This window comes from Triturus cristatus, chromosome 3_2 (genome assembly GCF_964204655.1).
Source record: "Triturus cristatus chromosome 3_2, aTriCri1.1, whole genome shotgun sequence".
In the NCBI taxonomy this organism is placed as follows: Eukaryota; Metazoa; Chordata; class Amphibia; order Caudata; family Salamandridae; genus Triturus; species Triturus cristatus.
In genome coordinates, this window is record NC_140584.1 from 309068796 (window position 1) to 309081185 (window position 12390).

The window sequence follows — 12390 nt, forward strand, 5'->3', positions numbered from 1 at the left end:
GTGTTTCGAGGAAAACCTCTTTGTCAAAGCTGTGAATAAAAAATACATAGACTACATACCATATATATAGATATCTTTTCTTGTGTACACATAAAAACTATTTGAACACACACAACACATCCAAGCTAAATCTTTTCAATTTCTAAACCAATCATTCTTAGGTTTTTATCTTTATTCGGTAAAGTGCCATATCGTTTTGAATGCAGGATTTGGACAGTATATAAGCAAAAAGAAAAAGTAAACAAAAATGGGCTGAGAGGATCAGACTTAAAAAAGAAGAAAAAGCACGAGAAAGCTGCACAGCTACAGAAACAATAACCAAAACTGCCTTAGGACAAAGATTGTGATCAATTAATATTGGTGATTCTGTATGCTGTAATCAATCGTTATTCAGAAGTAGCACAAACACACCAGTCGCTCTAATGTACCACAAAATATAATCAATATACTTACAGTTATAAGATCCAAACTAAAATATTAATTTTTATATTTAAGAAATCTCCCAATGGGTATAAATTTCAATTTAAGTGATTTAATTCACAAGCATTGGCAAAGCTAATAGGTCTCAAACTCAGCTATGCGAGGTCTATTGGCTGGGTCAATATTTTCTTGACATAAAAGAGCTATGATGCAGTAAACACTGGCCATGTCATAGCGTTTTTTAATTGGGTTTTTTTTTAGGCATGTTGTACAGCAGCTGTGCAACATGACTAGAAAAACTTGATGCCCAACCTGAATGGAGGGATGGGTGGGAGAGGGAAGACGGATGTGCACTACAGCTAGAGATGCCAACTTTGGAACTGGGAAACCAGGTTCAAATCCAACCCTTGTTGAAAAATCGAAACCATTTTTTAATGTAAACTGTTGTTAAGAAGAATAATAAATATTTCATGTATAATTTTATATAAAAATATTTTAAACAGGTATTTTTTAACTTGGATTTGATATAGTTTTCTCCAAAATCATCATTTATCTTTATTTCCAGATAGTGGAGAAGGTCAAGTAAGTTAAATATCACTAGTGGGCTGCCACACCCATCGTGCTACTCACTGCAGTGACCCAGTAAATCTGCCTCCTGGCCTACCATTGTAGCATGGCTGTAGAGCGTTAAACTGCCATTTTGACCTGTTAAAATAAACTCTTTCGACGGGTCAGCACCTTCCTTTTAAATATTAGTAAGCCACCCCTGAGGAGGCCTTATTGCCCAGAAGGTGTGGTGTATGCTATATAAAGGTAGGACATATATAAATGTTTACTATTCTAGATATCCTTGCAGTGAAGAAGGACCAAAAACTATTTTCGCTGTAGCAAGGTTGGCTTCTCCATAGGAAAACACTGGGTTACATTATTATATCTAATAGTTTTAATTTAGGTTTGGAAGCAGCTAGAAAAATAATTGGAGGATTCATTTGAATAATTATTGAAAATCCAATTTAATGGTAAAATCGAATTTTGTGTCATATTAAGGAAAGAGTACTTTTAGAAAGTTACCTTGGCCCTACTTGTAGTCCCTGGAATCTAAACTGCATTTTCCTCTCCCACTTCTGCCAGTTACTAATTAGCATTTGAATAGGTTGGGCTTCTTGTTAGGTTACTGGATTTGTAGAGCGCGACTTATAGCTGGATAGGGTAACCAGGCACTGGAGCAGGTGTGTAGGTGTGGGGGGAGTGAGTGATTGGTCAGTGGATAGCTAACCAAAGAGCCAGGTCTTCAGCTTCTAGTGGAACTCAAAAAGAGAGTAGGCGGTCCTAATGTATACAGGGACGATATTCCATGTTTTGGGTGTGATGTGGGAAAAGGATAGGCCTCCTATTCTGCTTTTACGGATATGGGATGTGCGCGAGTGAGGCACAATGCAGGTGTTTGGTGGGTTGATTGAAGTGAAGGCAGCTGTTGAGGTATGCAGTTCCGAAGTGCCCTGTATGTGGGTGTGAGGAGCTTGATTTTAATTGTATTTGTGTATCCGTAGCCAGCGAAGTAATGTGGGTGTGGCAAGGGAGGTTTAGGATGAGTCTTGCTATGGCGGTCTGGATGATCTTAAGTTGGTGGCAGAAGTGTGTAGAGATTCCAGCATAGAGTGCTTTGCTGTAGTCTAGTCTGCTTCTGAAGAGGGCTCGAGTGACGGTATGTCTTGTGTTCCTGGGAAATCATTTGAAGAGTCTTCTGAGTATGTGGAGTGTATGAAAGCAGGAGGAGCTGACCGTGTTTACCTGTGCTGCCATGTTGTTTGTCATCTAAGATGATTCACAAGTTTATTGTGTGGCTGGTAGGAGTAGGTTTGGGGCCAAGCTCTGTTGGCCACCAGATGGAGTGCCATGGGAAGTTACTATTGCCAAAGATTAGCATTTCAGTCTTGTCGGAGTTGAGTTTTAGGCAGTTGGCTTTCATCCACTCTGCTATGCTGATCATGTATTTGTTTAAGTCAATTCTGGTGGTGACGGATTTTTCAGACATTGATAAGTTGACTTTGGTGTCATCAGCATAGGAGATGATGGAGATGCCATGTGCTCTGATGACATCGGTGAATGGTATCATGCAATTGATAAACAAGGTTGGGCTAAGTGATGAGCCCTGGGGAACTCCACAGATCAAGTTCTTGTGTAGGGTGGTAGTCTCAGTCTCTGTGTTCTTTCCGTGAGAAAGAAGCATATCCAATTTAGGTCCGGTTCTTGAATGCCTTTTTTGTAATTTTTTTATGAGACTGGAGTTAGGTATCAAATGCAGCTGAAAGGTCAAGACAAATGAGGGCAGCGTTTCTCCTTGGTCCACTAGGGTGCAGATCTCATCCGTGGCGGCGATGAGTCCTGTCTCTGTGCTATGGTTGCTCTGAAAGCCAGATTTGGGGTGAGCGAGTAGGTTGTGGAGTACAGGTGGTTGGTGAGTTGTTGGTTGAATATCTTCTCTATTACTTTTACTGAGTTTAGGAGTAGGGAAATGGAGCGGATGTTTCTCAGCTCACTTGGTTCTGCCAAAGGTTTCTGAGGAAGGCCATGACATCTGCGTGTTTCCAGTCTTCTGGGAAGGTGGTGGATTCGCTGGAGGAGTTGATGATGTGTGTGAGGATTTTGCTGACCAGAGTTCCGCCAATTTTGTAGATATGATGGGGGCACAGGTCTGTTGGGGTCCCAAAGTGGACAGTTTTTGTGATTGTAGTGGGGTCTCTCTCAGTGAATGTTCTCCAGTTGGTTATGTGGCTGCCCTGGTTGGCTGTGGGCAAGTTGGTGATAAAGTCCTTGGAGCTCACTTGTTTTTCAAAGTTACTGTAGAGCTTTTTGATTTTGCAGTATTTGGAGCTGGCCTAGATTTTTTCAGTACGGGCTCTCATCTTGGTGTCTCTCAGGAGAGGGTGGTAGTGCCTGAGTGCAACCTTTTATGTAGATCTGGCACTGGCTTTGTGGTTGGAACTCCATTTTTGACATCACAGTGTCAAATCCTGGAAGAGTACCAAGATCTGCTTGACAGGTCTGCTTAAGTTTAACATATCACAGTGGAAGCTAACTTCAAAGGTCAAGAGCGGATGCCAAAATAGTTCTGGTGTATCCATTGACTGGTTGTTGATGAACCCTGCTTTGTTCACCCAGGCTTCTGTCATGTGCCTTTCGGGGGGAACAAGGACTGCCTAAAACTTCAATTCAGTGTTTGGTGTAGGACACTAGGATTCCTATAGTACATTCCCCCCACACACACACCCAACCCTCAGAGCCCATGTTTAGTGTGGCCGAAGACTGCTGCCATCTTGGAAATTTCCACATTGGCTAGGGTTAGCCCCAGTAACCTTTACCCCATTGATTATGGTGTGCCCAGGGGTCATCCCCACCCACCAGCTCATGTCAGTCATAAATGTGGCATCTCCAGGCATCGTCTTCCAAATATTCCTGGACTGTAGAAGCTCAGAAAAGGACTGTACCTGCTGTCTGAGACCTGAGAAGAGCCTAGAAGACTGGTCCTGCTCTACCTCCCAGGACAAAGATATGGACACCAAATGTGTTATGGTTGACCTCCTGTTAAAGCTAAGGGGACACATTAAGCTACATTAGGCCTTTTACTGCAATTGCCCAGCTGACCAGTGGCAGCTGGACCAGGTTATTCTCTGCCTGCTACCTTGTGAGCCTCTAAGTGTCTCCTCTGTGGACCTGGTGAGCTTTACAAGCGTACTCCTGTGGAGGATTGGGACTTAAAGGACTAAGGTCAAAAAATAAAATCTTTGACCAGGCAGGGAAAACATGCTTAGTGTCTCTCACACGTGCTCCGTCGCTGTCAACGTCAAATTACGCCTAGATCCTTCTCTTCTATGACAATTGACTATCATTGGTACATGTCTGATTCCCCAAATTGGATTTTTGTAATTGGGTGTTACGTTCTTGTGAGAAAAGTGGTTTAATATGTGGTGTGGTTGTGAGGACCTCACCATGGAATACATTGACCTGTTGCTGTAGGAGGAAGTCAGCCAACTGACTCTTGGAGTTCACCTCTTCTGTCTTGGGCTTGGGAATGGCAATTCCATGAGCCAGGCACCACAGGCACATTGCTCTCTTTGCTAGCTAAAAGATCAGCATGTGCAGTTGAGTGCTTGGTGCAGCCTTTCTTGCTAAGGCCAGGGAACAACAGGGCACTCCTTCTTCAGTCTTCTCTCTTGTCCACGTGTGATCTGAGGTCTGGGTACCAAGGGTGCCATATTTATGCCCAGAATGTGCCCTCAGTAGATGGAGCAGTTACTAGCCAATGGGTCATTAGGACTCTCCCCGTCTGATGATTAATTCCTGCAATGTGTGGTATCTAGCTATCCCAGATTGCACTATTTTTCCTAATCCCTAGATGGCAGAACCCCTCTCTCGTTGTATGGAGCTTGGTAGCCCACCCAAGAGGCATGGCTAGCTGGGGACTACACGCCCATAGATACCCCAGTTTGGCAACTGGTCTCCCCTCTCTGTCCCTAACGCCAACCCACCTACCTCAACAAAAGAGCAGCCCCTTTCGTATGTGTCTACCGTTTGCCTTTCAAAGCCAGCTTTCCCTTTGAAGCTTGCCTTTTCGGCTCATACTCTGTGTGGCTTCCTGCTAGGGAGAGGTGAACATCTCTTCCAACGGCAGACCTTTAATGTTTGTAATCCTGGGAGCTGTTCATACTTCTTCCCAAGAGGACAGAAGACTGTCTTGTGGCCAGCATCTGCGAGTGGCTACAGGAAGACTTGGGCAACAGAATGGCAACTTTCTAAAATTTGCATTTCTTAAACAGTTACATTACATTTGACTTGAACATCAAGGAGTGTTCAATGTAACAACTCTTTTGATACCTTGAAGTATCAACTTTAGCTGTCCCATGTAGAAGTCAGCACTGCTGAGTTGTCTGCATGTAACCTCGTACTCTCTCGGCAAGTGGGTTACCTATGTTTCTGCAGTACAAAATGACACGTTGGGTTTTTTGCTGTTCGGACATATAAAAATACATCACCTGCTCTTTAATATATATAGCACCTAGCCACACAATAGGCCTGCTTTAGAGGTGACATATTTAAAAAATGGAGGTTTGGGCTTTGCCATTAGTTTAAATGTCAAAGTTGGCTTAGGAGTTTAAAACTGCTCAGCCAGTCTGCCGTGGCAGGCGAGGAAATGTTTCCACGTTGTCATAGCCAGGGTGGCACAATAGGTGCTGCAGCCTTGGTGCAATGCTTTAACGTTCATGCCCTGGATATCACTGGTACCATATACTAGGGACTATAAGTGTGTAAAGTTATACCAATTGGGTGTAAGCCAATCAAACATATACTTTTTAGAGTCAGAACACTGACACTAAGGTCTGGTTAGCAGGGTTCAGTGCACTCTCAGAGTCGAAATGTCAGGAACATCAGTTCAAAACGTTAGTATGATCGTGCGAAAAAAGGCATTTCCTTATAGTTGTTTATTAAGTTTTACTCTCGTTATCTAATTCCGTTTGGGATTTGTTTTGTTTTGCATTTAAATTTTATTACTGTTTTGATACTGCATAAATACTTTACACATTGCCTCTAAGTTAAGCCTGTCTGCTCTGTGCCATATCTACCAGGGGGTTGTGCTCAGATTTCTTTAGTGAATTTAGTGGTTTACCCTGACAAGGACTATGATCATTACTTGAACTATTTACTCACCTCCCTCAACTAATAACCCAATTTCTTGCAAACCTTTAATATAAAAAGACTATGCCCGCACTCCTACGGGCATGCATAATACTCTACTTAGTCTACTTTTGATTAGGTTACTTCTGGCTCTCCCTCAATAGTAATAATCACAAAGGGGTAACAGTTCCTAAAGAAAAGACGAGCTGGCCTATTTCGGTCGCTGTGAAAGACTGTGAGAAACTGACTCACAGGGTAGGTTGGATATAGAGTAGTGTGGAGGCGGGGAAATTCCTCCTTTTTGAAGAAGTGCCCTCACACACCCATGCGGGTGTGATGCTTCATCATCAGGCTGTGCTACTCATGGGGGTGGCGCTACAGTCCCCCATGGGCCACCAAGAGGGCTCTTTGTCGGAGTTCATTTCAGGAGTAACGCCACAGTGGTGAGTGCGGGTGTGTGTGGGGGGGAGGAAGGTGAGTGAGTAAAATTACCACAATAGTACCCTGAAGAAACTTTAACCAGGAGTCCATGTGGTAAAGTTAAAATTGGTGACAATGAAGGCCTCAAGAAGAATTATATCTGAGGGGTGAATATTTTCCTTCTGTTCTGTTGACAGCAAGTGAAAAGTGGTAATGGTGAGTGAGTGCGTTAGGTCGACATGTTTCACGCCTTCTGAGGCTCCCTAATGGATCCCGTGGCGTTTCTTCAGGATCGTGGTAGAAGTGTAGAGTAGTTTAAAATAGGAATCTGAGATGGCGACACCCAGTATCCCTAGAGTATCTATATTTAGGTTCTTAAGTAGGGGTCAATGCACCTTAAGGAACATCCTCTGGGAGTTCCTCAATCCAACCAATAAAGAGTGAGAGAGATAAAAATGGAAAGAGAAACAAAACGATTTTTTTTTTAAAAAAAAGGACATAGCACTTACTTTCAGAGTAGTACAATGGTGCATATGTTACAATCCGTATGGGCAAGGAGGCCTGCTATCCTGCTCATACCTCAAACGCTGGAAAAACGGCAGTGCAGTGTTCATTAACATTGTATCCTGTAAGCCCAAGTCATTCGCTTGTTGCGAGATTTAAAAGTGCCTCTACACAAAACAACTGTGTGAAAGAGGCAACATGCCCTTAACAGTCCCACCTTCTGCAGACTGGGCAGACTTCCTACCTTCATTCAACAACCACATTGGCTTCCAGGAGCTTCAGGTCAGGGGAATATCTTCTTTCTTCCAAAGTAAGACTCCAGGTGATGTCATCTTACCTCTGAGAAGCCTGTGTCCAGGCATACACAAGCTCTTGTTGCACAGCAGTCCTCAGAGTACTTTGTGGAGCACTTCCATCTTTGGTCAAAGAAAAATTGGAAGTGGAACAACAAGCGGGTCAGTGGCTCCCACAACAATACAGTCAAAGCTGACAGGGGATGTAGATTTTATGCCTGCACTTCAAGAACTAGCTATGAGTGGTTGTCCTTTCAACCATTCTTTCCAGTCTTCTCTCCAGACACAGCCTTTGTGAAGAGTGATGCTCATACAACAGGGAAGTCTCCAGCCTTAAGTACTCACAACAGAGGCACACAGAGGTGCAAATTTCATACACCTGACTATTAACAGCTAAAAAAACAGTGATCATGGCAAAGCACTGGTCTCATCTTAAGGACAAATCACTTGCTCCAATAATCCTTCATTAACATTTAAGAGCCTGATTTAGAGTTTGGTGGATGGGTTAATCCATCACAAATGAGACAGATATTCTGTCTGACGTATTACAAGAGTATTATATCCAATGGCACTTGTGGTGACGGAGTAACCTGTCCTCAGAACTCTAAATAAGGCCACCAGTTGTTAGCAGTCTACTCCACAACAATACAGTCGACGATCATCCAAGAATAACAACATATAACGAAAGTAAAAGAAATGATAATGACACGATAATAATAGCATATTTTCATTAATAGATCAACTAACCAATGTTATGCATCGCTCTATATGACTGTGACCTACTTCCAAATTGCACTGCATATTGCAACAAATGTTTATTAAACTTTTTCCACTCATTTCCCCTCTATATCCCCCTCTATCTTATCATATCTGATAGAACCGTGACTCTTTAATGTTTCACACAATCTTCGAGGCAATAGTGATGCCTTTTCTGTAAATGCAAAGTCTTCTCTACTTTATTTAATCTCAGAGCCCAACTCACGAAGGTACTTACATGTAGTAAAGTTACAAGTGTGGAATCTCTGCACAGCGCACTGCGGAGAGTGCGCCGTGCAGAGATTCCACCCCAAGTGCGAAGATTTCACCACAAGTGCGGAAACACCATACTCATAACTTTACTACATGCATGCACCCTCCTACATTGAGCACTCAGTGTTCGTACTAGTATTGCTATAGATCAAAATGCTTGGTTCACATCATTAGAATTAAAATTAGGTTGAAGGGAATATATACCTTGGAATCTACCATATCCTGTTTACATTTCAATACTTTTCAGTGGCTAGCCATGTTTAAGAAGTTGCTACGTAGTCCTCCCTCATGATTTAAATGAGTTGCATACGTTTCCAAATGAGCCTATTAGATTATTAACTGTCTAAATGACTTTCTCACATGATGCTTTCCATTACATTTCCGCCACCCACTCATGTAACATCAGTATAGATTGATACAACCAGTGCCGAAGGATACATATCCTGGCCATTGCTAATGCTGTAGCTAAACACCTTCTACTGTGGTTATTCAATCCCACCATCTCATGTCATATACGAGGGCAAGGGCACTGCTGTATGCGTGAGCCAATTATATCCTCTAATTGGGGCCATATGCCTTTCCAATAAACGTGTATACAGGGGCAGTGCCAGGGAATGTCTAGGTTATTACATCCAACTTGTTTTCATCTCCAGCAGTTAATATGTGGCAACAATCTTGCCCTATGCAATTTTACGAGTGACCAGTGCCATGCTTCCCTTATGTTTTTTTACAGTCTGCATTCAGAAGTGCAGATTAATCACCTGTGGAGTATTTTCTACCCAGTACCCTTTACCTATATATTTTTGATCTTTGCAGTGTGGAAGAGGAGAAAATATGTAGCCCTGGGTGAAGTTCACAGAGTTCCGCGAAGTGACCAAAAAACTCTGCCATACTACGCGAAGTTCTGCAAGCTGCAGAGTGCATTTGGTTGCGTCGTTCGCATTAATTTTCAGCACCTGGCATTTGCCCCGCACTGTAAAATCAGCATGAATGGTACCATGTGCAGCGCAAGAGGACGCTAGGCTACTTCATTTCTGCCTCTTGAGTAGATTTTCTACTCGAGCGGCAGCTTTATGAACGCGAACAGAAAGTTTCTCAATGCGAGCAGCCACGACCTTCCGCGACTGCCCACGTTGAGAAATCCGACCGCTCATGTCAATAAATCTTGCCGGGAGGTGGATTTTACTGGCGAGCATGAGCGAGAAAATAAATCCAGTTTTTTGGAACTCCATGTTCTCAGAGGAGTGTGGAAAACTCTGCAAACTCTCAAACAGAGCAGAATTCACCGCCCAGGCCTAAAAACATGTTGGATTATATGGCTATAAAGACCAGATACTACCCCATTGTAATTCCCTCGTGTGGTAAGGCATTTGTAATAGGCAAAATGAGCATTGACATTTGTCCTGTTTGTAGCTTGTGTGTTCGGCAGCAGGCAAGTTACCTATGTTGCCATGCATAGGTACAATTTAGTCCAAAGTAATCTTTAGGGTTTGGAATGACTTCAGGCCTCTGCTGTCAAACAATTTTTCCAAACATTACTCCCTTGGATTCCCAATTCTTTAGTTAATGGCAGTCCCACCCATGCACATTTCAGCATTATCCCATGGATTTACAAAAAAGGGTACCCTGCCAACACCACTCTACATTCTACAACTTTGTTAAGGACAATAGTCCACTGTTAGGCAAATGAGGGTGAACTTGAGTGCCCACCCATCTCCAGAACAGAGAGAGCGAGGAATGGCTAGTGGTGCCTTTGGGTCTGAGGCAGCACCTCCAAGTGGTGGCATGCGTAAGAGATCTAGAGGCTATGACTACAATTTTGGGTTGGGAATTAACAGAAGGGAGTATTGCAACAAGGGGCACATGAGGGCCAAATGAAACATGAATTGTGTGTTGGCTGAAAAATGACTAGAATGAAAGTATGACGGGGTACTGGTTCAGTGTTGCCAGGGATAGACACAACCGCCAGCCAGTGCGTGGGTTGTTTCTTCTAAATCTGTCTCCTATCTTCCAGGTCTGCAACAAGTGCTTCAGCAGCACCAGCAACCTCAAGACACATCTGCGTCTGCATTCAGGGGAGCGCCCGTACCAGTGCCGGCTCTGCCACACCCGTTTCACCCAGTACATTCACCTCAAGCTGCATCGAAGGCTGCACGAGCGCCAACAGCTGCATCATTGCCCCAGCTATCCTCTGACCTATATCCATCGTTGCAACCTGGAGGTGCATAATCGAGGCAACTGCTCACTCTTCCCATGCAGCAGTTGCCCATCTGCAAAGCTCTGTGATGCCAACAGCATGGACAACCAGTTCAACCTGAGCCAGGATGCCCCCTCACTAAGTGAAAGGGGGCTCGACCACCACATGGCAGCCCTGCTGATGGAGACACTCATCCTGAGAAAGATGGAGGTGGGCAGTGTTAGCAGGATGTGCAGGAAGACTGGTCCCGTGCACTTCTCAAGAATGGCGCCATCTTGTTTCTTCTTGAAGCAGGAGGTGCCCCAGAGGCACATGCAGTTGGTTTAACCTGAAAGTGACTAAACAGTCCTGGACACCACATTAACTCTATGAATCGTCTCCTCCCCCCTTAGGAACAAGACTGACTTATTAAAAGTGTACTATGTTTTGCTATTGACAGCCTGTCATGGTTTTCCAGCTATTTCAGAAACAAAACACCAAAAATATCTCGTGGAGGTACGAAACAGAGGAGGGTGTGCAGGAGGCACACAAGTTCACTATTGGAGTGTGTTCCAAAATAACCCTCTCGCATGACACTTTTGAACGTTAACACCCTCAGATATCAGCCTCTGCTATATATCACTTTAGCTGTTTATGTTGGTGCTGAATCACTTTTTAAAAACCATAGATCAATCCTGAAGTACCCCAAAACGAAGATTGGCCAGGATATACATGGGACCTCTAAATAAAACAAATTCCTTTGCGCGCGTTGCATCGCAAAATGCGATGCAGCGCGCGCAACAAAATTCGTTTTATTTATTTAAATGTGTACTTACCTCCGTTCATCCATATTGCGGTGTTTACATTTCCCCGCCCCGCCTCACCGCCCCACCAAACTCCCTCCACGAACCGCTACTGCCAATAGGTCCCGCTTTTGGGACCTCATAAGTATTTAGTTATGCAACTGTTGCATGGCTAAACACTTATAAGGTCCCAAAGGCGAGACCTATTGGCTATGCCAATGCTTGTTTGAGTATGGGGTTAAATTCCAATGCCTCACAGATCTCGTCATGTCAAACCTAGCAACATTTATTGAGAGATAATGTGCGAGGAACATCTAATACATTCGGCAATAGGTGCGGTAACCGATTCCGTATGTATTTCACAATTTTCCCTGTACAAACCCGGGATAGGAAGTTCTTACTTTACACTTTAAAAACCTCTCCCCGGGGTAATGGTATTTACTGGTCGTAGGATGTATCTCACCCTTTACCAAGGCAGCCATAATCATGCCCTTAGAAGCATGCGGTTTTCAGTCTGAGGCATTGGGTATAATGATCCTTTCCTTTGCATTGCTGTGAAAAGTGGCAACAGCCGTGTGAATTAGTAAAGAGAGAGAAAGAGTGGGTCTGGGTCACAAGCAGGCTTCAGAATTTGAAACAGGGGCACAGAACTCACACGCAGGACTGTCAGTGGCCATATGACCCATTGATATGAGTGGCTGTGCAGCGGCTCCCTCTCCGCAGACAACAGTATTGCAGCTCCCCCAGCTCACACGGTGCCACCGTGTGTCCCACAGTATTGGCTTCCAACACACAGTCATCCGATGCAGAGTCAATATCACGCAGTGGCATGGAATGCGAGCTGGAATCCCCTGCAGTAGCAGAGATCCATTAAGGGGTGTGAAAACACCACAGGGCATCAGCAGCAGCCTCAGCAATCTTTTTTCTTTGGGGGGGGGGGGGGGTAGAGGGAGGAGGGGGAACAGGTGGAGACTTTGTGGGTAGAGGGTAGAATGGGTATGAAGACTGCCCCTCCCCCCATGCCCCACCATCGCTTCTCACTGTGATTGTCAACCTTGCACGCAACGCATCT

At 44.1% G+C, this 12390-nt stretch overlaps 1 protein-coding gene across 1 annotated transcript in view; it reads left to right on the plus strand.

The window, feature by feature from the left end:
• ZNF683 (zinc finger protein 683) overlaps positions 1 to 10972 on the plus strand; it is a gene marked incomplete at its 5' end in the record, with an annotated part of 53720 nt that extends 42748 nt beyond the window's left edge. Inside the window, one exon of the mRNA XM_085647747.1 lies at positions 10354 to 10972. Coding sequence (XP_085503873.1) covers positions 10354 to 10863 — 510 coding nt within the window. The remainder of the gene's footprint in view (positions 1 to 10353) is intronic.
• Between the last annotated feature and the right edge of the window lie 1418 nt (positions 10973 to 12390).